Below are 24,685 nucleotides of genomic sequence, written 5' to 3' on the forward strand. Positions count from 1 at the left end.
CAGGTCACGTCTGTGCAATGTTGGCAGAAGGTTTTGTTTATAACAATTAAACTTGTAGAGCATTTTGTTCTTAAAAGGACTGAGCCTTTCTGGTCAGGGGATGTTTGCAGTTGGAGGCAGCTATTAAATAATAATCAGTAGCATGTTCACCCTGCAAAGAATTTCTACTTGAAATCAGACAAGATTAATCAGAGGAGACTTCTCTGTTCACTAGAAATTTCAGATGAAGAGAGGCTGACACAGACCAGGAACAGGCAGGATTATTCCAACATTTCAGCATTTTATGTTGTTTAGTTTTGTCTCTCATCTCCTTCTAAGAACATTCGGTTTTTATATACTGACATCGATGCTTAATTTGTTTGAAAACAAAGCCTCTGCACACATTCCCTCTGCATTGTTATTTACTTTACATTAGTATTTATAGTCCATTCAGTCGAGCTCTGGAGGAGAAGGCAACTGGCGTCCCAGGGAATGTTTGTTGAAGAGCAGCAGGAATGAGACAGCTCACAGGCAGGGAGATAACTTCCAAGTGTACATATAGTTCCTGCACATATTTAATTTGAGAATCACCATGGCATCAGGATACATGAAGTATCAAGGATGAAGTCACCATCTTTCTTATGTTCTTAAAATCGTAATCCATGCAAACATATTTTCTAGGGAATATTGAGTGCAGGCTTTGGTGCAGATATAAAAAGCCTGATAAGATCTCCTTGCCTGCTGCACACTGTGGGCTGCTGTCAGCCCCAGCCTCAGCTGAGCCCTGGGATCAGAGCATGGGCTGTGGAAGAACTGTGCCTGCCTTGGTCCCACTGAGCCTGCCTAAAAAAGCAGAATTTAAAGTGCACATCTACCACAACCCAGATTTCTTACATGTTAATGGGGTAACACATGAGTATTGGTGAAAGTAAGACCAGCAGAAACACACACCAGACTGACTGAGCAGGAAAATCATTTCCCACTGAAGCAAATCAAGTTCTAGGGGTAATGGTGTTTTACAGCTCTGCAACATGATCTGTACGACCTACAAACCTCCCTCTGCCAAGCCCGAGGGTGGGATTTTCAGCATGCCCAACAGCTACCTGCTCCAGAAGTTAATGTTAAAGCTGTTACTGATCTCTGGGGAGCAGAATTATCCCGAGTACTAAAACACCCAAATCTCACCTTCTAAAACAGCTTTTCAGGACTCGGTTATTAGAACTGTTCAAAATCCAGACAGCGCAGTATCTGACATTTTTACTGATAAATTCAAGGAGAACAGGAAGTTCTTATGCTCCCAATCTCCAGCATACGAGTTCTTTTCTGCAGATCTGCCACAATGCAGAGAGATTTTATATTTACACCATCAGCTGCTGAAGTGCTCAAAGAAAGGAAATCTAGGCATGGCAGGATTACACAAAACAATCCTTAAACCACCTCTGGGCACGAGGGTTCTTCAAGGGTTGTTATCCCAGTGCCTGAGCAGTGCCAGGCCTGTGCAGTACCCAGCAGGTCCTGTGGCACTGATGGAGCTTCCAGCTCCCCTCTCTGTGGCTGGGGCATCACCCCATCCTCGGGCTCCTTCCCTCTGAGCTATTTTCAGAAAAGCCTCCTGCATGAGCAATGGCCCTGAGCCCCCTCAAGGTGGCCCATCCTGGATTAGAGCAGTCTCCCCTAGAAGCTCATCCCACAACTGCAGTGTTTTATTTCCAGTCCTCCCATGAAATATGCCTGTGCAATACACGCTGCTGAGCACGCAATAGGTTAAACAAATTGATGATAAAGTATTCGACTTCGTTAGTTTTCATTACCATAAGAAAACATCAATTACATTTTCTATTTTATGAGTGTACACAGGGGAATCCATTACAGTAAGGGAGAGGCTGCATGACTCCTTCTGCTGCTTCTCTCCTCAGCAAAAAGAGCAGTTTGTTTTTAAAGGCAGTGACACCAGCCCAGAGGAAGGGAAGGCACACCGGCATATCTGCATAGACAGCTCCTATCCTGATTTATCCAGCCTGGCTCCAACTAATTAAACATCTGCCTCAACGATTTCCTCTGCAGATTTATCTTCTCCAGTATGCAGCACTGACTGGTTGTTACAGGCTCTTTCCCAACTTGCAGCCATTCCCTGCCCTCCTCCCAGCTGGTTCCTTGGGCAGGAATTGAGCCAGCCCCCATGAACCCCCGTGGGTGCCTGTGGTGGGACAGGTCCCAGGTCCCACAGTCCTGCTGCAGGACAGCCACGGCCTCCAGGAAAGGGCTCAGGGCCACGGCTCTCCCAGCCACAACACATCCAGCCACTTCACCACCTGCACTTCCCCTTGACTGCCTCAATATTATTATTTTTAAATGGTCAGAGTTCATATGTCAAAGCCTTGAGACACTAAGAAAGGAGAATTGCAAGGAAGGTGAAATAGTTTGAACAGTTTGCAATAATTTTATCTAAATAGAGCTAGGCACAGTCAGAATATTGCTTCTGTTTTTCCAGGCCCCTTTCTATGAAGAAAAGGTTATAGCCCACTTCTCTCTCCTGCTGATCAGTATTTTGCTGCAACAAATAATTTTTACTGGCTGAACAAAGTATTTGGAGAAAACTAGCCTAGTATTTTAGCCTAGTCATGCTGAACAAACCCTTCCCAACTATACCACAGGAATTCCTCAAATTTTCCTCACCCAAAGTAGCCAACCCATGTTTGCATTTTCCCACCAGTCCAGAACCAGTCTGAAAAATGCCCTGTAAGTCAGTGGTGAAAACAGATCAGAAAGCAACTGCTTCTACCAGTACTTGTCAGCAGCATAAACTGTAATGCAATAAATTCTTCTGTCCTGAAAAGGCTGATCTGGAGGCCCATTGAAGACAGGCAGAAAAGCTCACGGGCATTTCTGTGTTATTAAACTATTCCAAAAACTTTAAATAAACACATTCAGCCTATCTTTAGTAACGACTTTTTAAAAATCAGACCAATCAGCTTTAAAGGAAACATTGCTGAAAGAGGAGAAATGTTTCTCCTAAATGATGTTTTTTCTTTTACTGAGAACTTTGACATCCTAATCCAGTGGTTAATGATGGCCCTGGCCTAGGCCTGTGCTGTGCTAATGCTCTGATCTGCAATTCCATTTATCCCTGCATCTCCCAGTGACAGCAAGAGGCACATCCTCTCCAGTGATGAGGGATCTGGGGGTAGGTGAGGAATGATGGGAGAATCTTTCCTTTTAGTCCTGCTCCAGTCTCTCTGTGCCCACTGTGGTGGCATCCTGAGCTCTCCTTGCAGCCTGTCTGGATTCCCAGGGTCCCCTCTGTGCACACAGCTACAGTTGCTGCTGCTTTAAAGATAACAGCAAGACCTTCCTAAGCCCTCCCACCTCCCTAAAGCCTGATAATCCACATTTTGGGAGAGGGATGTAATTGGGAATAAGGAAAGGTTTGGATAAGCTAAGTTAATGTTAATAAAAATTTCTGATACATCCCTATATACCCTGTTCCTGAAAAGGGCTATGAGCAGGAGGGCCAAGGCAGCAAAGTGAATGCATTAGCTGAAGGAAGGAATGCCAGGTCCATTCCTGTTCTAAACTACTGAGCAAAAATAACAAAGTCAAAGCAGAATCAAATTTCTAACGGACAAAGAATAAAACATCTGTTACACGAAGTGGGGAAGCAGTTTAAAGACTGAGCTAAGTGAATCCTTTAGCAACCTCCCTTCAGGGAAGGGAAATCTGACCCCAGGAAATAAATAAAAGTCACCCAAAAAGTGAACAAAAGAGGTGTTTGAAAAAACCCCAACACCATTCATCGCCGCTAACGACTTGTTCATTATGAGTGATGATGGATAAAGACTTCTCACGCTGAGATGAAATCAAGATTTATATGCATTGTTTCCTCTCCCAACTTGTGGGAAGATCATCATCATTTAATTCTATCTCTGCGGCCAGCGATGGGCATCCAGAGAGGCGGCTCTCACACGGCGCAGTCAGCTGGCAGGGCCGGGACGTGCCGTTGGCACATCTGGACGCGGCGCCGCAGCCGGGCTGAGCGATGGCTGCTGGCCACCCTCCAAATTGCTGCAGACTGGCGGGGCTCCTCTCCACCCCCCAGCACTGCTCCTCTCCTCCTCCCCCAGCTTTTTTTTTTTTTTACGAGAATCAGATTTTCATTGCTCCATTCAATTGCTCTTCTCTGCCATTTTTTACAGCTCTTATCGTTCCCTTGGAATATGGCCTTGAGACAGCTCATCCGTGTCCTTCACTGTGTTATCTCTTCTAACTTTTATTAAAACTTCAGCTCTCATCTGAAGATAGCTAATTAAATCCATGACAGATTATACACGCATTTAAAAACTGCATTGAACTACTTTTTCTAAGGAGAACAGGGTTTATTTTCTTTTCCCATAGTTAAAACTGAGGGTGCATAAGGAGGTTTCATTCATTTACAAAGACAAGATCCTTATCTTTCCCACTATATAGATGGGTTTATATTAAAGTTCCTTTGTTGCGTGACAAGACTCAGTGCAATTTCTCTCAGTAATTATTTCTTGTTGCTGGAAAGATCTCTCAGCCTTATACTTCTGAAATATATGCACTAACATATATGTGAATGCACATGTACTCCCCAGAAAAACGTTGTCTAAAATAGAAATACAAGCGCTGTACATTTTCCTTTTTTAAGTGTTCATATGCCTTAACTATAACAGCACTATTTTGATAACATTGCAGAAAGTAAATTTTTCACTACATGTACCAATGAGTCCTTGAAATTATTTAAAATCGCACTAAGCATAATTTTCTTACATAAATTAGAAGTATATATACAAACTCTATCATGGGCTGGACTTGCTGTACTTCTACCCATCATCCCAAATTACCATGAACTGGTCTTGAATGCAAATGGCTTTGTTATCATAAATAAATATTTGCAGGAATAGATATACTGCTCTGCAGCAAACATTATGCAGCTCCTGCACTGCCAGCTCTGTGCCAGCACGGAGAACACAGACCTGTGCACAGAACTGCTGTGAGTGGGGCTGAGACACAACCCCCCCAAAACCTGAGCAATGTTCACAACAGTCAAAAAGAGATATAAAATATGCTCATAGAGAAAACACCCTGCCCTCTAGAAAATACGATAAATAACCCACCTGAGCCTCTCTGTGATCCCTTCCTTCTCTTTAAGGCCTTTTGTAAGATATCCTTCATGGTGACCTTCATACTGTCCACCTGAATAAGTGAGAATCCATGAGCAGCATTTCTGCAAGACAGATGCACATGCAGTTTTACAAAACAATCATCACTGGCAGCTCCCCGCAGCCCTCGTTAGCTTCAAGCAAAGCACTCGTTAGGCACACGGTTAACGAACTTGGGCTGGGAAGGGAAGTTAAAAGGAGAAACCAAGCAAGCTGCCTTAGCAAGGCAGAGACAAAACCAGCCAAAATGGGTTGAGATTCAAGACAAGGAAAATAAGGATTTTCCTAATTTATTGTTATTTTTGATCACTTGGCATTCAGCATTAGAAGAGAAAAATGAGCCAGTGTACCTGGGGGTCTCCTCACCTCCTCATCTCCTGTCTGTGTTTTGCAGCACACAACAGGGAAGCAGTTTGCAGTGGCATTTTCATCCGTGTCCCACACGTAACAAACCATTAGGGACAAGTGGCAGAACACCCCTCAGTGACAGCAGCCTTGCAGCACTATCGAGGTATTGCTTCAATGCATTATTTCCAGCCTAACGGGATTTCTTTGGACATGTTTTTGTGAACACAATGGCACAAAATCTCCCAGAAACATCCAAGGCAGTGGGTCCGTGTCCTGGCCATCACCCATGGGAGAGGCCACACAGGGGAAGGACTGCAAAGAGCATGGGGACAGCTGTGGGGATGCTGCTGCCAAAGAGGGGCACCCCTGGGGCAGCAGAGAAGATGACAATATAATAGAAGAGACCCTGAACGAGCAGATCAGTAAATTTTGCCCTTAGCCCTCGCAGTCAGTCTCGGCTCATGTCAGTAGATGTCACTGCAGACAGTTCCAGGGAAATCCGAGAGCTGAAGGCTCCCACCGGAGAGATTGCTCTGCATGGAAAAAACTGGTTTGCAAAGCTATTTGGGCAGGAGGAGGAGCCTCGTATCTGGCAACCAGGAATTTTAATCAGGGAGTACAGCTCTATATGAACAGCACAGCTGGAATATTTTTAAAAGCAACTGGCAGGCGAAAGCAATCCAAGCAACACAAGTACATCCTGCAAAACAAACCCATATTGCATGTCACTTTGAAACACAAATGCTGGACCAGAGGCTGGAGCTCAGGTCACATCAGCATCCCCAGCCACGGTGACCCAGCCAGGACAGAGCCTCGCCTCTCACTGCTCAGGGCACTGACTGCAGCTGCCAGGGGGGCCAGGAGCCCCTGCCTGGCCACGGGCTGGTCACACCTCGGTGCCCTGGGGGCCCCTCGTGCTCCTGGGAGCAGCAGCCCAGCCTGGGCTCAGGAGATGTCCCCCCTCACTGGTGTGAGACGTCGTTTCCCTCTCCTCACTTGTGCATTGGTCTCATCTGAATTTCATTTTCAATTCCCTTTGTTCCTGGCAAAATGAAACTGCCTAAAAGCCCCAAATTTATGTTCTCCAGACCATTTATTATTTATAACTCTATCTTACTCGTCTTCAAACCAAATAATCCCAACGTTTCCATGCATCTACTTTTCCCTCTGTTTCTGCTGAATGCTCAGCGCTGCAGGAGCAGAGCTGAGGGAGGGAGTGCCACCAGGTCTGCAGGTGACACTGCTGTCCTGGGAACAGCCCCAGGGCTCAGAGGCTAACCCTGCAATGAGCAGAGATCTTCCCCAGCACTTCACTGAGGAGCAAATCTCCCCTGAAGCTGCTGTGGAGCCCCATGAACTGCACGAGCACCACACACCTGCCCTTTACCTGGCCAACCCCTCGCTTCCCAAAAGCCTCCCAGCTTCAGTCCCAGCTGACCTGCTGAGCAAAATTCAGTGGATTCTTGAAAGTGAAAAACCTATTCTACAGTTATAATCACAAAAAGAAAACTACCTTTGTGCTTTTATTTAAGCAACACAAGGTTTCATTTCAGTGCTGCATGAAAAGCCCTCCATGCTGGACCAGGCCATCACAACACCTGGTGCCTCCAGGTAATTCATACGATGCTCTGCAATACCCACAGGAATTTTCCAGAAAACTCCAACCAAAGCACAGGGAAGTAAATTAAAATACTCCAGGGAAAAAAGAAATTGCAAAGGCAACAGAAGTCTTCCATAACTTGCTATGGCCAAAACAAACTGGAGTCACAATTGTACAGAATGCTTTTCAACATTTTTCACCCCAAACAGAGCAGGGCCTGCAGCCCCCTTCCCACTGGGCACAGAGAGGCCATCAGCAGATGGCCCCAGCTCAGGGCTGGTCACGCCCATGGATCAGGAACGTCCCAAAAAGGGAAGGTTCTCTCTCAGTTGCTGACACTTCAGCTGCTAAAGAACACAGGCTGCTGCGATCCGCCCGTGTTCCGGCCGTCCCGGCTCAGCCGATCCTTTCCATTGAGCAGCTGGCCTGAGAACTGTCAGACTGATTTCCCTGACACTCCATTACTAACCCCTGCCCGAGCCACGGCCATTCTTTGCCTCAGAAGCTGGATCTCATCCCAGAACAATCTCTGAAAGTTTATTTTACTGATCAAAGCAAAATAAGAAAGCCTCTGTGTTTTGCTATATTTAGTGTGCGAGCCGTGAGTGAGTGCTTGGCAGGAGCGGTGGGACGCAGAGCGCGCCCCGCTTTTGTAAACTCTTGGCTGTTTGCTCTGGAGCAGAGCCAGAGGGGCCAAACCCCCAGCCTGGTCCAGCTGCTCCCCTCCCTGCCCTGGCTCCCCTCTCACAAGGCACCACAGACTGTCAGAGCAACATTTCAGCACTCAGCAACCCCACACATCTGAGCTGGGGGTGGACTTAAGCCCAGACCAAAGAGCTCCTGCCGTCATTCTGGGGCCAGGCCAGAGCCAGGGCATGTTTCTGTGCCCAGAGGAGAAGCCCTGCAGAATCACAGATTAGCTGGGAAGCTGCTGGGAAGTGACCTCTGGAGATCACCCTGTCCAATCCCCAGGCCAGGCAGGGTCACCCGGAGCAGGGGACACAGGAAAGTGTCCAGGTGGGGTTGGGATATCTCCAGAGAGGGAGACTCCAGCCCCTCCCTGGGCAGCTGTTCCAGGGCTCTGCTCCCTCCATGGAAAGAAGTTCTTCACATTGAGGTGGAGCTTATTGTGGTTTAGTTTAAGCCCACTGCTCCTCGTTCTGGCACTGGACTTGCTGCCAGGGCGTCCCGGAACCGTGGTCGGCACTGGAGCTTCTGGAGCACCAGCAACCCACCACACCCTGCCTTGTGTGACCACAGCACAGGAGTTTGTGCTGGAGAAACACACCCCCACCTCAGCTCACCATCCCCAGCTTGCTCTGCACTGGCCATGGGCTGGACTGCCCTCACTCAGCCCAGTCCCAGCAATCCTTAATTGCAATCACAAACGATGTGTTCTACCTCACTCTGCTAAGATGCAATACCTTTATTTTAGGTCAACACACTGAAAATAGGACGGACAAGCAGATGCTGGTCAATCAATTAAAACTGCTGCTGGCAAATTGGAAGCCAAAGAAATTCCTTAGCTTGTATTTTCTGTCATTTTGCAAAAACATACCTGGGTGACAAGGTTAAATCAAGCAAAGGAAATCCCTGGCACTTATCATCCACAGGCATTACTGATAAATTGTGCAGTGGAGGAATAAAGGATTACCTTCTGTATTTTTTCATTACACTTTTCTTTTGTTACAGAATACATAAATCCATTGTGGCACAATGTAATATGTATCATCGTGCTACACCTGTGGACGTTTCATAACGGCTGCCATGTCTGTGCAGTCAGGAATGATAAGTGAACCACCCGTGAATGTTAATGATAGTGATCATTCTGCAGTAACTTGGCTTTCCATCTTCTTTTACAGCCTCCGTGCTGGAGCCAGGGTGGCAAGGTTCAGGAGAGGGAAAGGGAAACAGCAGCAGAGGCAGAAGCTCTCCTCGTGGTGCTGAGGTGCCATGGGAACAGGCAGAGTCCCCACTTTTGCCACAAAATAAAACAACCTACACTGGAAGGACAAAAGGTTTCTACCCTGAATGAGAATAGAGCTTTTTGAAAAGCTCTTTTCCAATCTGGAGCAATTTTAATTTTTTTTCTTTCTTTTTTTTTTTTTTTTTTAACACAGAAGTGGAATTCACTTTCCAGAAGTGGAATTTATAGCACTTAAAGCTCACTGCATAACCAACTGGCATGGCTGGAAGTGCCTGGGAGTGACTAATAGCAATTTCTACTTGATCAGCACAAAGTCAGAGTTAAGACTCAAAATCCCAGCTGATGCAATGGATTTACCTTAAGCTGGGTAATTTTTAAGATAAAGTGCACAGTGATAGGAACTGGACTAGCTAATGCCAACCACAAGTTTTACTCTGAGCCTAAAAAACCTGGTTTTGTGCATCTCAGATTGGCCTTCATAGCTCTGTGCACTACTGAGTTTAACTGGCTGCATTTTGACACCACTTTAACAGTCCTTAGACCTCTACCAAGTCTTCTGGTGCCCTCCTACTCTTCCCTCTCCACTATCCTGGGAGCCACATTCTAAATTTTGCACCCACATTAACTGTCTTAAATTTTATATGAATATTCTAAAATGTACTTCGCAGATTACCCACCCCCATGCACAAACCAGGAACAGGCCTTTGGGGGACTGCTGCTGGAGTCCAAGAAAAAACACATTCCAGGGCTTCGAACTGAATTTGCAAATGCACAATGCAAATCTGGGATCGTAAAAGGGTTTCAAACCTTAAACTATCGGATATGGCAGAGGTGCTGCTTTGAAAATTCGTATATAATTGTCAAAGCAATTTAAGAACAATATCAAAACAGAAAAAAGTGCTACAGAGCAGAAGAACTGGATGCCAAATTTCCTGTGTGCCAATTGGCAGCTGAGCTACAGCTCCTCGAAACACCATTAGATCGAGTGTGTCGAGTTCCAATAATTAAATTTCCAAGGGAAAAAGCCCTAATGATGGTACAGATTTATTTTAAGCCTTTCAGGTATGACCTCACCACCTCAAGAAGTCTGTATTTCCATGGATGTGGTGCTTTGTTTGCCTCTTCCTGACAAACCCCTCGACAGGAGAGTGGGGCCATGTGAGTGCCTGATGTTGGACAAAGCTCTGCTCTCCACAGCAGCCACCTTCCAAAAACATAACTCGCTAGACTAATGGGCAGTGAGCAGCCAGAACGACTGCCCTCCGTCTTCTCCTTGTGTAACTTTGCCAGAGTCCTTGGAACTTGCCAAATTCGGTCATGCCTGCTTAGCTTGCTCAACTGATTGTGCCAGAAAAGAAAATAAGACACAGATGTATTTGAGCTCTTTGAGATGCCAGTAAGAGCGACAGCTAATGGCTTCATTTCGACCCTCCCCTACCAGCTGGGCACAGGTGGGGGGATAATGAGGTCCCTCTCCCTAATCAAACTCAATTATTTACTACTCTGTACAGCCACAAAGACATTCACATCCAGCTCGGAATATAAACTGCACTGCAGGCTACTCCCAGCCACCACCTCTGGGTATTTATAACGAACTGGAGTGGCTCAGAGTTTGCCTTGGCAGCAGTTGAAGTGTATAAAGTTCTGCAAACTGTTTCTGCTCAAACATGTCCTGCTGCAGGGGGTCCCTGGCGGGCCCCGCCGCGCTGCGCTCGGCGACGGCAGCACGGGCAGAGCGAGGTGGAGCAGGCTCCAGCACCGAGCTCCTCACACGCATCAACATTTTTCAACAGTGATTCAGTATTAATAAACATTACAAGTCACAAGGCTGACATGGCAGCAGCTGAAGTACTTCAGCACCAGGAGGAAAAAAAAGAGATGCAAAATATAAAACCACAATTACATGCACCGGTAGGGTGACAGGGGAGGAAAAAGACATAGAATTTACAGCAAATCCCTACAAAAATATGACAGCACGCACATGTAAACTCACAGAGGTAACCACCTTTTGATTAAGTGATGATCAAGTCATTCTTTATTCTAGGGGACACATTAAAAATTCTAATTTAAACCTAGCTATTTACACAGTAATCGCAAGCCATTTAAAATTAAAATGTGGACACTGGTACCACCGAACTGACCCTTTCAGAAGAACACTGCTTATGATGCAGCTGTCCTATTTCTCCTCAGCAGCACCTTCCAAGCTAGAAGGAAGCTCCTCACATCAGCACAAATGATGGTAAACCAAAAGATGTTGCATTTTTCTACAGACCCTGCATCTTGACACTGCTCTGGCTCCCAGCTGCAGGCAGAGCTGTGCTGGCCAGGCTGGGAGCTTGCCGAGGGAAGGGCAGAGCCAGCCCCCCAACCTGACCCAGCCCTGCTCACTGCAGAGAAAACTGACCCCAACCCGACCTACCCCTGCTCACTGCAGAGAAAACTGACCCCAACTCAGGCACCCAGGGCAGCACTTGGGGTAGGGGCACAGCTGGGAAAGGGCACTTCTGCCAGATGAGAAATCAGCAACCATTTAGAGTTGTCTATAGACAATGACCTCCCCTTCCTCAGCACAGCCCAGCGTCTCAGCCTTGAATAACTTAGTTGTGAACACCGGGGCCAGAATATTTTATTTCTCAGTGCCCTAATGCAGTGGAATAAAGTGAATGTGGCCTTTGGGAATACACGTGGGATTTCTGACAACGGCTTTCTGTAGGATGCTTTGGAACGTCGCTAAGAAACACAGTACACAATAACGAATATAAAAACTAATTAAATAAGCCAGATTTTAAAAAAAAGTCTGATTATTCAGAACTAGAAGCAGCTGTAGTGTTCAGAAATGTAAGTAATGTCCAATAACCAGGAAAACCCTATTAGCATTTTCATTTCAAGAGCTCCAAACATGAAATATTTTTCCCAAGTAAGAAGTGGCTTATGCTCCTGGCATTTTGTTCTAGTAATTAAGGCCTTCTGATGGTTTAAGAGATTTTTCATTCACAAGTAAAGGAAAATAAAAGTGATCAAGCACAGTATATATCCCTATTTCACTGATAAGGACATAGCAAATTCTTCTTGATCTACAAGGCAGACAGCTCAGGTCTCAGGGGTGGATGGGATGTCCCTCACCAAACCCTTCTGGACGTGGGAGGGGAATGTCCAGAATGCCAGGCCAGCTCCAGCCGGTGTGCCTGGTTACCGCTCATTTCTCAAACACGTCTTTGTTATCAAGCCACGCTGCAACTCTTTGGTCTATAAAGTGGTCTATAAAACCACTTGCCCCACTGCAGAGCACCAGCAGCAGGTGTGGCCCCGAGCTGGGGCGAGGTCCGTGAGGGAGCAGGGGAGGAGGAGGCGGAGGCGGCCGGTCCCCAGGCCAGGCCGGTACTCACATGCGCACGAAGAGCGACTGCTTGGCCGCCAGCCCCGGGGACGAGTACTTCTCCACCAGCGCCAGCGTGCTGAAGCCAAACTTGTGGATGGGCTCGTTGGAGTCCAGGGGGGGAAAGTCCGTGTCCACCTCGCCGTCGTCCTCGGCGATGTGCAGGCAGTAGGCGCTGACGTTGTCGCTGCAACAGAGAGCGCCTGGTCAGCAGCGCCTCGGGGCTGCCCCCAGACCTGCAGCCTGCACGGGGCAGGGCTCTGAAACGCCCTGCTGCTGCGGTGGCACCGCTGGTGTGTGTAGTGGCACTCACTGGTTTGTGTGGGGACACCCAAACACGTCCCCAGAGCTCCCAACGTACCCTGCTGCCACAAGCCTCCGGTGACAGAAAAACCCCAAACCTCAGAGCAGAGCTGTCTTCATCCTTAACTGCTCTCAAGCAAAACCTGACAATGATCAAAATACACTGAAATCTAAAAAAGCCTCATGATTTCATAAAGCAGGGAGTAATATTTCTCCATTTCTGAAAATTTATGTATTCATATGATGACTACTCTTCAGAACTTAAAGGCAAACAAGTGGTCTCTGTGATTTTCCATAGGTCAAGCAACTGTGAAAGTGTAGTGTCTGTAGGCTGGAAAAGCAGAGTGCTCTTGGGCAGGTAAGTGGGGTAACGAGCTAAAGGAAAAGTAAAAAATCTGTCCAACACATAGCAATGATTAGCAGAAAACTTACCTTTACTGAATACCTAAGTTCACTCACTAAAAGCAGTCACAAATTAATAAACACCAACAAGCAGAACTAACACAGAAAACTGATATGGATACAGTGTGAGAGAAATAAAGAGCTGAGCCTCTTTCCTTCCACAGATGAAAGTCCAGAGGGAAACAACTATTTATAGCTACCAAACAGGTATTAATCATAATTTCCTAACATTGAAATCTATTTCAAATGTTACTTCAGTTTAAATTATTGACCTGAAAGTAAGTATTCTTCCTGACTGTAAACATGCCAACACTCAGGCCTTTCCCCAGCCATGCAGTAAAGCTGGAGGTGCATGTGGCAGCATGTTTCTAAACTCTGCAGTTTAAATTTGGAGTTTTAATTGCATGATTGATGCTTAAATTAATTAATTGTAAAGTGTATGCTAATTGTTTAATTGGTCGCTTGATCTATATAGATCATTTTTTGAATTAAATGAGTTGATTTACAAAGTTTATTGATTGGATGTGACAATGAATTATTTCACTGACTACCTGATTTGCAATTTTCTCAATTAATTCACAAACCTTTGGTTGCAACTGTGCTTTATTGAGAGTGCTTAGTCCAGGTGATCTATCGGCATCTTGTCATGACTAAGACATTTATTACAGAAAACAGGGAATAATGATGCATTGCTGTTAATGTAAGCTGCAAATTTGCTCACCAAAGATAATTCAGCAACAGTCACCACTCTGAATTTTGAAAATTCTGCAAATACTAGTAAAAAACCTTCCTGGCCTTGAACCCTTCCAGGGATGGGGCAGCCACAGCTTCTCTGGGCACCCTGTGCCAAGGCCTCACCAGCCTCATAGCCAAGAATTCCTAATTCCCAGTCTCCCATCCATCCCTGCCCTCTGGCAGTGGGAGCCATTCCCTGTGTCCTCCCCTCCACCAGGTGAAAAAAAAAAAGCCCAGTGAGTAAAACTGTTCTGCACTTTGAACCTCCACCAGGCTGAGTGAGACTGAAGTTGGGAACTTACAAGTTCAGCACAAAAACGGAGAGATTCAATCCTCGCTTCTAAAAATAGCAAATGTATTTGAATTATGCACCTCACTATTAATTTCTTCCTAGAAAGGGATTTAGTTTATTTTTTGCAGATGGAATCATTCCAGCACATCTGTCAGGGGCTGGCAAGAAAATATCTGCTGGGTTACAACCCAAGTCCCTGTGTGAGAGGCCAGGGACAGGGCTGCTAACACTGCCAGGGGTTCCTCGAACCAAGAGACTGAATAGAGACAAATACAATACAATTATATAAAAAAGGCAGCCTAATTGAATACAGAATGTTCTCAAAGCTGTCAACTAGTACTCATTCACTTCAGACTCTTACACCTATCTTTTAGGGAAAGGAATTAGGCAGTAATATATTCTTTTCCTAAAGACAGAGGGGGTTGTTTCTCCTAATTATAAAGTCTAAAACCTCCTCATTATTCTCACAGTGTCACTAGCAGGTATAGTTGTCACTCTGCATGCCTTGCATACCCATCTGAGGCATTCTACAGATGTATTTTAGTGCAGTGTCACAATGATCCCCATTTTGTCTTTTCACCCTCTCCTGATTCCTGACTGAATCAGGAACAAATGGCCAATGTAGAATGGGTACCCTACACGAGCTCCTTCCTTACGTGGAAATATGAGATTTAGTTTACAGTTAAATCAGTCCTTGCTTCAGGACTGGCAGACAGCCATGCTAAAAAAAAGATGATGAGAAATAATTAAGGACCTAGAAGAAAACAAACTTCCAGGAATCTCGAGGCTCTGGCCCTTGGTCTGAGCCTTTGTCCCCAGATTCTCAGCTGTTGCTGTGTCTGACACGTGCTCTGGGGAACTCACGCCTCCATTATTTATTTTATTCTTTCTGCCTGAGATTTGATTACATTGGACAGCCTCCTTGCTCAGGAGCACTTTTTGACACATCATAACATCTTATCCTTCAAGGCAGACAGTGAAATTCATTTCTTCCCACTGTTGCCTTGTGCTGTGGGCAGTGATGGTTCATGGAACACTCCACTCACGGGCGCTGTTCCATTTGAGCTCTGCTGTGCTCCTGGAAAATATGTGTGTGCCCAAAGACTGACATCAGTGGTGTCTTACTCATTGAAAAATAACCTAATCATACACAAAGGATGCTTCTCTGAACTTGTGATATAATGAACAGAAATTAATAACAGCAAATGAAATGGCACCATCTGTGAATAATTTTATATTTCTTCTCCAGAACATAGAAAAGGACAAATTAAAGCCAAGTGTTTAACCCCAGAAACATTTCATATGTCTGTTGAGAAGAGCTAAGGGAAAACCTACACCCAAAGAAAGAACATCCATGGAACTGTTTCCAAGAGGGGCTGCTTTCCTGTGTGCCCTGTCCATGGAACAGAAATCAGCAAATCCAAACAGGGGAGGCCAAGACCTCACTCCCATTCCCCCCACAGCTCTGCTCCAACAGCAGCTAAGACTGCTGAGCCCTGCAGGGCTCCTGAAAAATGCTGAAAGAGTGAGCTGCAAAATTCAGGATCAAAAAAAACCCACCCTATTCATTCAGTATTCCAGGATCAATCAAAAATAAAAAAGTTAAATTTGGCTCATATAGAAAAAACCCAAACAAAACTATCAACCTCCTTCGCACCAGGGGCATCTCTGCCAGTAACTGCCACTGACAACTCTGTAAATTCTACGGCCCAGCAAAACCAGAAGTACTTTACACAACTGTTCTAAAATGAAAGCTGCTCAGGTGAGCTGTTCTGAAGAACAGGTTTGTCCTGTCATCTGCCAGGAAAGGGGAACAGCTCTTACCAACCACCACCAGTGCTCCAGCATAGCAAAGGGACTTAGAGCAGCTCTGGGCTTTATCTGACATCTTGTGATCTCAACCATTAAGGACATCAGCAAAAAATAGATGGGACATGAAATAACGAATGCCTCTGTGACACCAAAAGTGATGAAGTTAGCATTTTTTTTACATAGTTTTGAAATGATGATTCATTTACAGATCCAAGCCTTGCTGTTGATCACTTCCCAGCACACAGCAGTTAATTGAGAGAGAAACGGCTGGAGGTGCACGTGTGCTGCTCGGAGGGGAGCACTGACAAATGTGAAGGTGCTGGGATTTATACTTCCAAACACTGACACAGAACTCCATTTCAGTATGCAAAAAGGCTGCAGAGGAGAAATTTAGAGGTCAGGAGGTAGTAAAGAAAGAGCATTACTTCAGCTTGGGTTCCCGGCCCTCACTTGTATATTGCCAGCAGATGAGCCCGATCAGGTCGTGCACCTTGGCATTGGCGATGGTCACCACGGTCATGGGCTGCAGCTTGTCCTGGCTTGTGTGCAGTGGGAGGTAGACATCGATTTTTTTGGTTGCCGTTGTACCAACATGGCCCTGTTGAGGAAACACATTTCATCAGGATCTATAAAAACATGTGACAGGGTTTATACAGAATCTGGGCGGATGGAATTCGGCTCAGCAGGAAAAGTAAAATATGCTGCCATGGCTTAAAATTGGAAGAAGATTGAACATTTAAATTCCAATTATTTCCCTGCTGTTTATCTGCAAGAAGGACATGAAATATCTGGACATGATTTCACAGATTTCCATAAAGAGCCTGAACTTTGCTGCAGGATCCCATCTTCCTGCAGAATCCAAAAAAATGGAATTATGTGCGGGATGGGGAGGGAGAGGGACCCAACAAACCAGGCTAAGATTTCTGAAGAACACTGCCCTTGTTTCTGCAGCTTTGCAGAAGAGAAGCTCTTCCCCAGCACCTGAGGAGCCCCAGCCCCTGGAGGGAGCACAGACACCCATGCACCAAGGCTTGGCCTTTCTCTGCCAAGAGCAGAGAAAACCACACATGCAGCTGAGCCTGATGTGCTCTGCTCGAGGACACCAAGAAGAATCAACTAACATTGGGGTTTGCTGGAACTTACTGCACGAAAAGAACCCATTTGGTGCCCTGGAGATTGACAATTAAAAAAACCACGGAGCACACAGCAACACAGATCTACAAAGTTTTCATTGCAAGAAAAGAATGTTTAATCCACTGCTGGTAGGACTGCAGCTTTCACCCAGAAATCTTCTAAACAAACAAAAGATTGCACATCCTGATCCCCTCTTCCAAAGCACTCCAAGTATCTCCATCTCTCTCCATACTACAAGGGCCTTGAGAAGAGAAAGGGCTTCTTGAATTAATCACTTGGAATTCTAAGTAACAGAATAAAAGGATTCAATGCTATAAATCTATAATGAGAGCATAAAACAGGGAGTTAAATGCCATGTGCTAATTTCAATATATTGTTAAAAACCATTTGATCCTTCAGTGTGATTATAAATTAGAGAAGTAATAGGAATTTAAAGACTAAAGTTATTCATACTGGCATAGCTAAAGGTATTATTAAAATCCATCCCAACATAATACATTTATGTTTTAAGAAAGCATTTTTATAGAACAGATACCTCCTCTTCACATATTTTTAGGGTAAGAAGAAACCGGTTTGGCTCATTTAAAGGAAGGATTAGGTTTGCAACAGAACATGGGACACTCCTTCATTTTCTTGGATAAACCTGAACACCTTTGGTTGAGTCATGTGCCCGGGACCGTCCGGGACACCACCCACAACCTCACGAGTTCACGAGCACAGCAGAGCTACAGCTGGTAAAAAACACCAGGGTGGGTTCCTGTCTGTCCATCTCTCTTGCTTTTCTACTTCCACGACTTATTCTGGAAGGGAAATGAGCTGGTAGCAGGTAAGGAATCAGCTGTGTGTGCCCAGGGGCAGACACCCAGGGGCACGGGAGCCCAGAGCGCCGGTCCTGCCCCGAGCTGAGGCAGTTTGGCAAGAGAAGGAGCAAACAGCAGCTACCAGGAAATTAATGTGGCTCCTTGGCACGCCAAGGCAGTTACATATATAAATCCAAGGAGGGCAGAATCGTAAGTAATGCTGGGTCCTGCTAATGGAAAAGCCAAGAAAAATGGACACCCAGATGTGGGAGTCGATGCCAAGGTTACAATTGATACACCCAGCCAGGGAAGGGACAAACGAGCCAGGAGCTGGGACTGACACCCCAGGAGACCAGGTTATCCATCAGCCACTGCAGGAACGCTGTGAACTCACAGCCCCAAACCCAGGAATGATAAAATCATCCTGCCCAGGGGCCCTGGGCTCCAGCTGTCCCAGCCTGGCAGTGACACTCCTGGGGCTCCTCTCGCAGCATGGCTCTGCCTGCCCCACACTGGGCTGACCTGGAGTTTGCTGGTTTTTAACTAAACCTGTCTCAGTTCTCCCCATCTCTAAATCTCCTCTGCCTCCTCCAGCCTATTTTTACTATCTTTCTTGTCCCTCCACCACAGCTATCCTGCTCTGCTCACAAACACTCAGTGTGAACAGCAAAATGACAGGTAACTTAAACCAGGTAAAACCCACGCACCTATGAGGAGTCCAACTGCTCTGTGAGCCAGGGGAGCAATCCCAACAACAGCAGGACTGGGAAATGGCTCAAAGCACTGCCGTTATACTCAAGATCTTTTAAAAAGTCAGAGAAATAGTTTTATTAATTAGAGGTCTGTAAAGCTGATGGCCATGAGGTATTAGGGAGGCTGAAATAAGCCAATTAGATTTTCTAGCAGTAATGAGAACATCCATTGTCACACTGGGGAGGAAATGTTTGTACAAACCTGTGGTGTGTCAGGGCTCAGGGATCAGTCCCACACCAAGGGGGTCTGGAGGAAACCTCCACTGTGCTTATTGCAAATTGGTGGTTTTGTTCAGAACCACATGAACAATCCAAGCCATCAGGTCCCTGTCTGAGGGAATCCATGCCCTCAGCCCACCCTGCAGAGTGTTAATTGTCACTATTGGACACGAAGTAAGGGCACAGACACGTGGCAAGTTCAAAGGCCAAAAAGAGAACGTTTCATTTGAGCACCTGATATTTATAGAATTCCAGAGGTGCCCATGGATTGGAGGATGGAATTACCACCTCTCCAGCCACACTGGGCAAACCAACAGTCCATCAATTCTCTCCTCCCACAAAGAAGAATGCAAAACAATTAAAAACAGTGCGTGAGAACTCCAGTAGAAACATGTAAACATCAGAAGGCTGAAGAAGTTTTATGAGAACTCTAAGACATTCAAAACAACTATAAAAGAAAACACTTTTAAAAATCAGGGTAACAGTTAATTGTGCAGGAGGTCCCCAAGAGATGGATTACTGATCTGTTTGGAGCCCACGGGGCCAGGCTGGCCCTGGTGGCACCGGGCACGGGGACCAGCCCGGCCCCGCTGGTCCCTCCAGTGAACCCCAAACCCTCCAGGGAACCCCAAAAACACAGGCACCCCTGGAACCACAATCACCTCTGGCCCCCAGCTCAAAACTGTGCTCCAAGTGGAAATGCTGAAGAAACCCAGAAGATAAAGGACAATTACTAATATTCAAAGAGGCAGCATCAAACTTTATTAATAGATCCTGTATAAAATTCAATGGAAAATCTATTCAGGGCCAGGGGCCTTACCATTTGGAGTTTCCTTAATAGCCTCCAATAAATCTGGGAAGCATAAAGGGGCTGTTAAATTAACATTTTCCTGATCTGTCACCTGTGGCACAGTTAATTTGTCAAAAAATTCTTTTAGCTTGTCACTGGACACTGTATATTCTGACAAATGAAGTCTGGAATAAAATTGACAAAATATCTCGTTAATTTTCTAGGAAATCACAAATCTGATTCCATTAAGCTTTTATTGTTAGAAATGTTATATCCCACCAATCCTTTAAGAAAGTGAGGAGTAACTGGATACACTGAAAATGTACAATAAATCATAGAAAACTTTCCTAGTATTTTTATTGATGGATTCTTTTAAGGTTCCCTGGTGTTCTCCTACAGTATGTCAAATTACAAAAAAAAAAAAAAAAATTAAAATCTATCAGTTCTTCCAACATAAGATGTCTTTCTAAGATTTAAAATCAAATGTTATTCCATGAGGGAAGGCACCCTTCCCTCCAACAGCAGATGGGGTGCACGTTCAGCAGTCACTGACACTTGCCCTGACTCCTGGCCCAGGGACAGCTCCTCCAGCCCAGCACAGCTCACCCCAAAAGCTGCTGCAGCACTGCAGAACGGGGAGCTGTGGCAGTCGGGCACAGCCTGTCCTTCTCACTCCTGCTCTGCTTCACCGCACACCACGGCACAAAATTAAAACCAAGTCCATAAACATTTCCAAGAGAAAAGTGATTGATTTTCAACACTGACAATTTACTGCCTCTTCCTGCACAATGGAGTTCTGTGACTAAATGTTATATCATTTTAAGATTAGATGTTCTAATGATATAATGCAAAGATTTTACTGAATCATTATTTAGTGGGAGTCATAAAAACCTCTTAAAATTAATCTTTCATGCACATCTAGCTTACCCAAAGTTAGCATTTAATTAGATGGCCTTGGCACGAATGAGCTTACTACTTTATTTGCTCAATCAGTGTATGTCTCTTCAGTAATTATAATTAATTCAAGTCATTGACTCACCTCCCAGCAAACAACGCTAAACACTGCACAAAATGGAAACAAATGCTATTCCATTCCCAAATGCAAAATGTCTTCTCACTTTTAAACTCAGTTAAATGTTTTTTGGTTTGGGTGACAGGGTGTTGACTACACTCTGTGATCCAGCAATCACCTCCACAACATAACTTACTTGCTTATGTATTTAATTGACACACAGAAAATACTTGAAGGGGAAATGTGGAAATATAATAATAATAACAACCCAGTATTTACAACACACAAAAATTTCTAACAGATCACAGCACAGATGTTTATGGCAATATAAGGGACCATATTTTTCTTTTTTCTTTCCTTCTCCAGCCCACCACACGATTCCCTACCATGGCAAAAAAAGGAATGGTGTTTGTGTCATCAGGTGGTTACACCAGCATTGGGGTTTTTCATAACTTTGGGCACTGGGTTCCTCCTGTTACTCCTAAACCACAGGTGGAGGACACCCCAGAGAGAACCCAGCACACTGTCAGCCCTGCAGCTTCTCAGTGAAGCCTCAAAGCTGCTCCCTTATGAGGGGAGGATTCTCCTCTGCATCACCCCAGCCTGTGCTGCAGAGTTAGCAGATCACAATGTAAAACTCCATTAACATCATTAAATACTTAATTTATCTTATTCACACTGTCACTATTCATAAAAATTTAACCCGGTAATTTCCTGTTATCCAAAGCATAACAAAGTATGAATATTTAACTCCAAGGTAAATAACACACTATTATTTTTTATTCTAAATTGTTGACTTCACTTAGCATGCCTGCTCTGCACGGCACCATGCGATTTGTCAATTAAAGGTCCAGATGTTTCGCAGGCTGCAGAGGCAGCAGCAGCTCTGAGCAATGCGTCCTCTGCATGGCAATGATCACTACAACCCCTGCTCCAGGCTGCATTAACATGCTCATGTTTTATTCCAGCCCCCTCCTCATGTACCAGTTAATTACACAACACACAGCTGAGAAGCAGCACCTCCGAGCTGGACACTTTCCTTCCACCTGAACACATCTTTACACGAGCCTCAAAACCAGGATTTACAGAAATAACCACACAACCAAGCACCCAAATCGCTGCTCTTGCTTGGCATTCACTCCCACAATTAATAAAATTATCTAGGTCCTGAGCAAAGAATAAGACACATAGTGCTGGTAACAGCACGTTTCAGTTATAGTAACACACGTTCATTTATACAACTCTCTATGAATTGAAATCTGCTTTACTTGGAGTGCTATTAATATGAATTCTTAATACTGACAAATGCTACATGGAGGAAGGGAGAAGTCCCAGAAGATCCCTGTTACAGCCCAGGTTGTGTTTATGCCCACGTAGGTGTCAGATTTAGGACAAATGGCCCTGACCATCCCTCCCCTGCCACACTCCTTGGCATTTTGCTCCCTCTCTGCATGCCCAAGCCAACACAGAGGGTGGGATGTCCCCCCAGCCGTGTGGCACCAGCCCAGCCTGCCCTGCAGCCCTGGGCTGCTCAGCTCCCACAGCTCTAGGAGGGACAAAAACACACGTTTAGATTGATCCAAGTGCTGTTGCTCCAGCTGCAGCAGAAATGCATTCATTACCCCAAACCATCCTCAAATTCCTTCTAGTGAGGAGAAGGAACGGCCTCTTTAGAAGAATTATATATATTTTAGTTAGTAATAAACATTACAATTTAATACTGAGGAATAGAGTTATTGTTTGCAATAACAAAATGCAACCAAAACTTATAATTAAAACTACACCATAAACATTATTTGTGCGTTAAGGAACATACCACGATCTATTTTAATGAACAGATGCTCCAAAAAAGATAAATGTTTTCAGAAATATTCAATCCTTGAACAGATCAGCCTCTAATCCTCTGCTTCTGCTGCACAAAGCAGACAGCTCAAGTTCCTCGAGGACATCAGCCAACCTTAGGTGGAACATTTTTAATACATCACCGTGTCACTTTTTAATGTGCCACAATCTATTAACCACATGGCAAACTAACAGGGATTTTTAAAATACGGGTTTTATAGCTTGGTGGCGGTGATTAATTAAATAAATAGGCAGCGTTTCACAAATCATCCCTCTAATTAGCGCGAGCCAGGCGCGCTCGCTCCCTGGCACGGCTGCGGCTGCGGCGGGCAGCGCAGTGCCAGCCCGGGCTGCGCGGCACCGCAGGTGCTGCGCTCAGCTGCAACGGGCTCCAGCTGCCTGCAGAACGAGCTCTGTGCATCATTCTGCCCCATCCTGCAGGAAACAGCCGAGGCAACAAAGCAACGCAGCCGTGCCCGGGCTCCGACCCGAAGGAGCAAAGTTGCGCGTTGCAGAGAATGAACAAATATTAAAGGCAGATGCTGGAAAAAATGCACCCGCTAAATGATACATTTTCTGTCAAAACATTTCAAAGTTGAAGCTACAACTAATTACATGCAGACCATTCAAAGAAGCCAAGCAAGGCTTATCATTAAAATGACTCAATTATTCTTAAAAGAAAGAGAAAATCATCTGTAAAACCTGCCTGCAATCTCATCAGTTTTACTGTACCTACCTCAATACATCATTTCCCCCAGAGCTCAAATTAAACTCTTAATAGTTAATATGCTCAAGTTTTACTATAGGTTTTCCTCCAAACTATTATTAACTGGAATTTCCTACCTAGAAAGGGTTTTATATGGAAATTTGTTCTGCAGTGTTTAGTGACACTATCACAACAGCTTTTTGCCCCTCAATTTAAAAGCCATCAGAGAGACAGAATGTGATGTGGAGTCAGGCAGCTCACAGAGATGGGATTTGATTTCCTCCACCGGTGATTTCTTTCCCAGCATCAGTCCTTAGACTACCCCCTTAAAGCCAAATTTCCTTGCACTCTGGAAGGAATTTGCACCCTGGGACTGGGGTGCCACGGAGCCCTGCGTGCCAGGGCAGGTCCCCTGGCACTGGGAAGGAGCCCAGGAGTGATAAATAATGAACAATAAATAACAAATACAGTGTCCCACTGACACTTTTCCACTGCACCCCCTCCCTCCTGGCAGCAGGTGCTGGCACACCAGTGCCTCCATCACACAAACCAGTTTCAGGAGGGCTCTCCCCTCCACCACCCCAACAGCCACGTGGCACTCGGGGGCACCTCTAAAAGAAGCATTAAAGACTTTAACCTCCAGAAGCTTTTGCCCTTAAAATATGTGAAAATGCCCTGATGGGCTGTTCAAGCAACTTTGATGCAGGACACTTTCTGACATAAAGTGTTTTCAACGTTTTTTCCCCCAGGATTTAGGTCCATAGCAGCCTGAAGTATGATAAATTCATAAATTCAATCTCCACAAAGACCTGAGAAACTGCTCTTATTAGTAAATCAAGGAAGCTCTACTAGTATTGAGAATATAGTGAGAATTTTCTTCCTCTTTGGTTCAGATAGGGAAACAAAAGAATTTACATGGAAAAAAACTGACCATTATATTTCCTTTACAAATTCTGAATGGGAAATATTAAATAAATTGAAAAAAAAAAAATGAAATATAAATTTATACTGGAATCAAGAACAAACCAATTACCACTTCACTTACATTTAATGTTTAACTACAAAACAAGAACTCTTTGATTAGTGATTTCATGGTGCTTAAACAGACACATAAGTGAGCCCTTTTTCCATAATTAACCATCAATGCTTTAAAATGATTTTTCAACTACTAGGGTCAAAGTAAAGGCATAGTCTAAAAGAGTGTCCTATGAGAAATTAAAAAAACCCAAATTCTCTCCCTCAGGAATGTTTCTCCCAACAAGCATGTCTGTTAAATGGACACATCCAACTCTTCTGCAAACAGCAGCAATTGGAAACATCTTCTAATAAAACATTTCCATATTTCTTTGGCTGTTAAGAACCTCAACTTGTGAATACGTTTTTTATTTGATTTGATCTGTAATTAAGGGAAAGATAATGACACTACTAAATTGCTAAAAATCAATTAGATAGAATAAAACGCAATATGATTCAGCC

At 44.8% G+C, this 24,685-nt stretch overlaps 1 protein-coding gene across 12 annotated transcripts in view; it reads right to left on the reverse strand.

Moving 5' to 3' along the window:
• The window catches only part of MAPKAP1 (MAPK associated protein 1), an 80,129-nt gene that overhangs the window by 30,972 nt on the left and 24,472 nt on the right, over positions 1 to 24,685 (reverse strand). For 9 of the 12 annotated variants that reach the window (XM_085556411.1, XM_021543727.3, XM_021543721.3 and 6 more), the window contains 3 exons: positions 16,380 to 16,552; positions 12,421 to 12,597; positions 5,115 to 5,224 (listed from right to left, as the gene is read on the reverse strand). In XM_085556411.1, the coding sequence (XP_085412537.1) occupies positions 5,115 to 5,224; positions 12,421 to 12,597; positions 16,380 to 16,552 (460 nt within the window). The remainder of the gene's footprint in view (positions 1 to 5,114; positions 5,225 to 12,420; positions 12,598 to 16,379; positions 16,553 to 24,685) is intronic. The other 3 variants (XM_085556413.1, XM_085556412.1, XM_085556410.1) reach the window with 1 other exon arrangement.

Source organism: Lonchura striata, chromosome 17 (assembly GCF_050655825.1).
Source record: "Lonchura striata isolate lonStrDom1 chromosome 17, ASM5065582v1, whole genome shotgun sequence".
NCBI classification, from domain to species: Eukaryota; Metazoa; Chordata; class Aves; order Passeriformes; family Estrildidae; genus Lonchura; species Lonchura striata.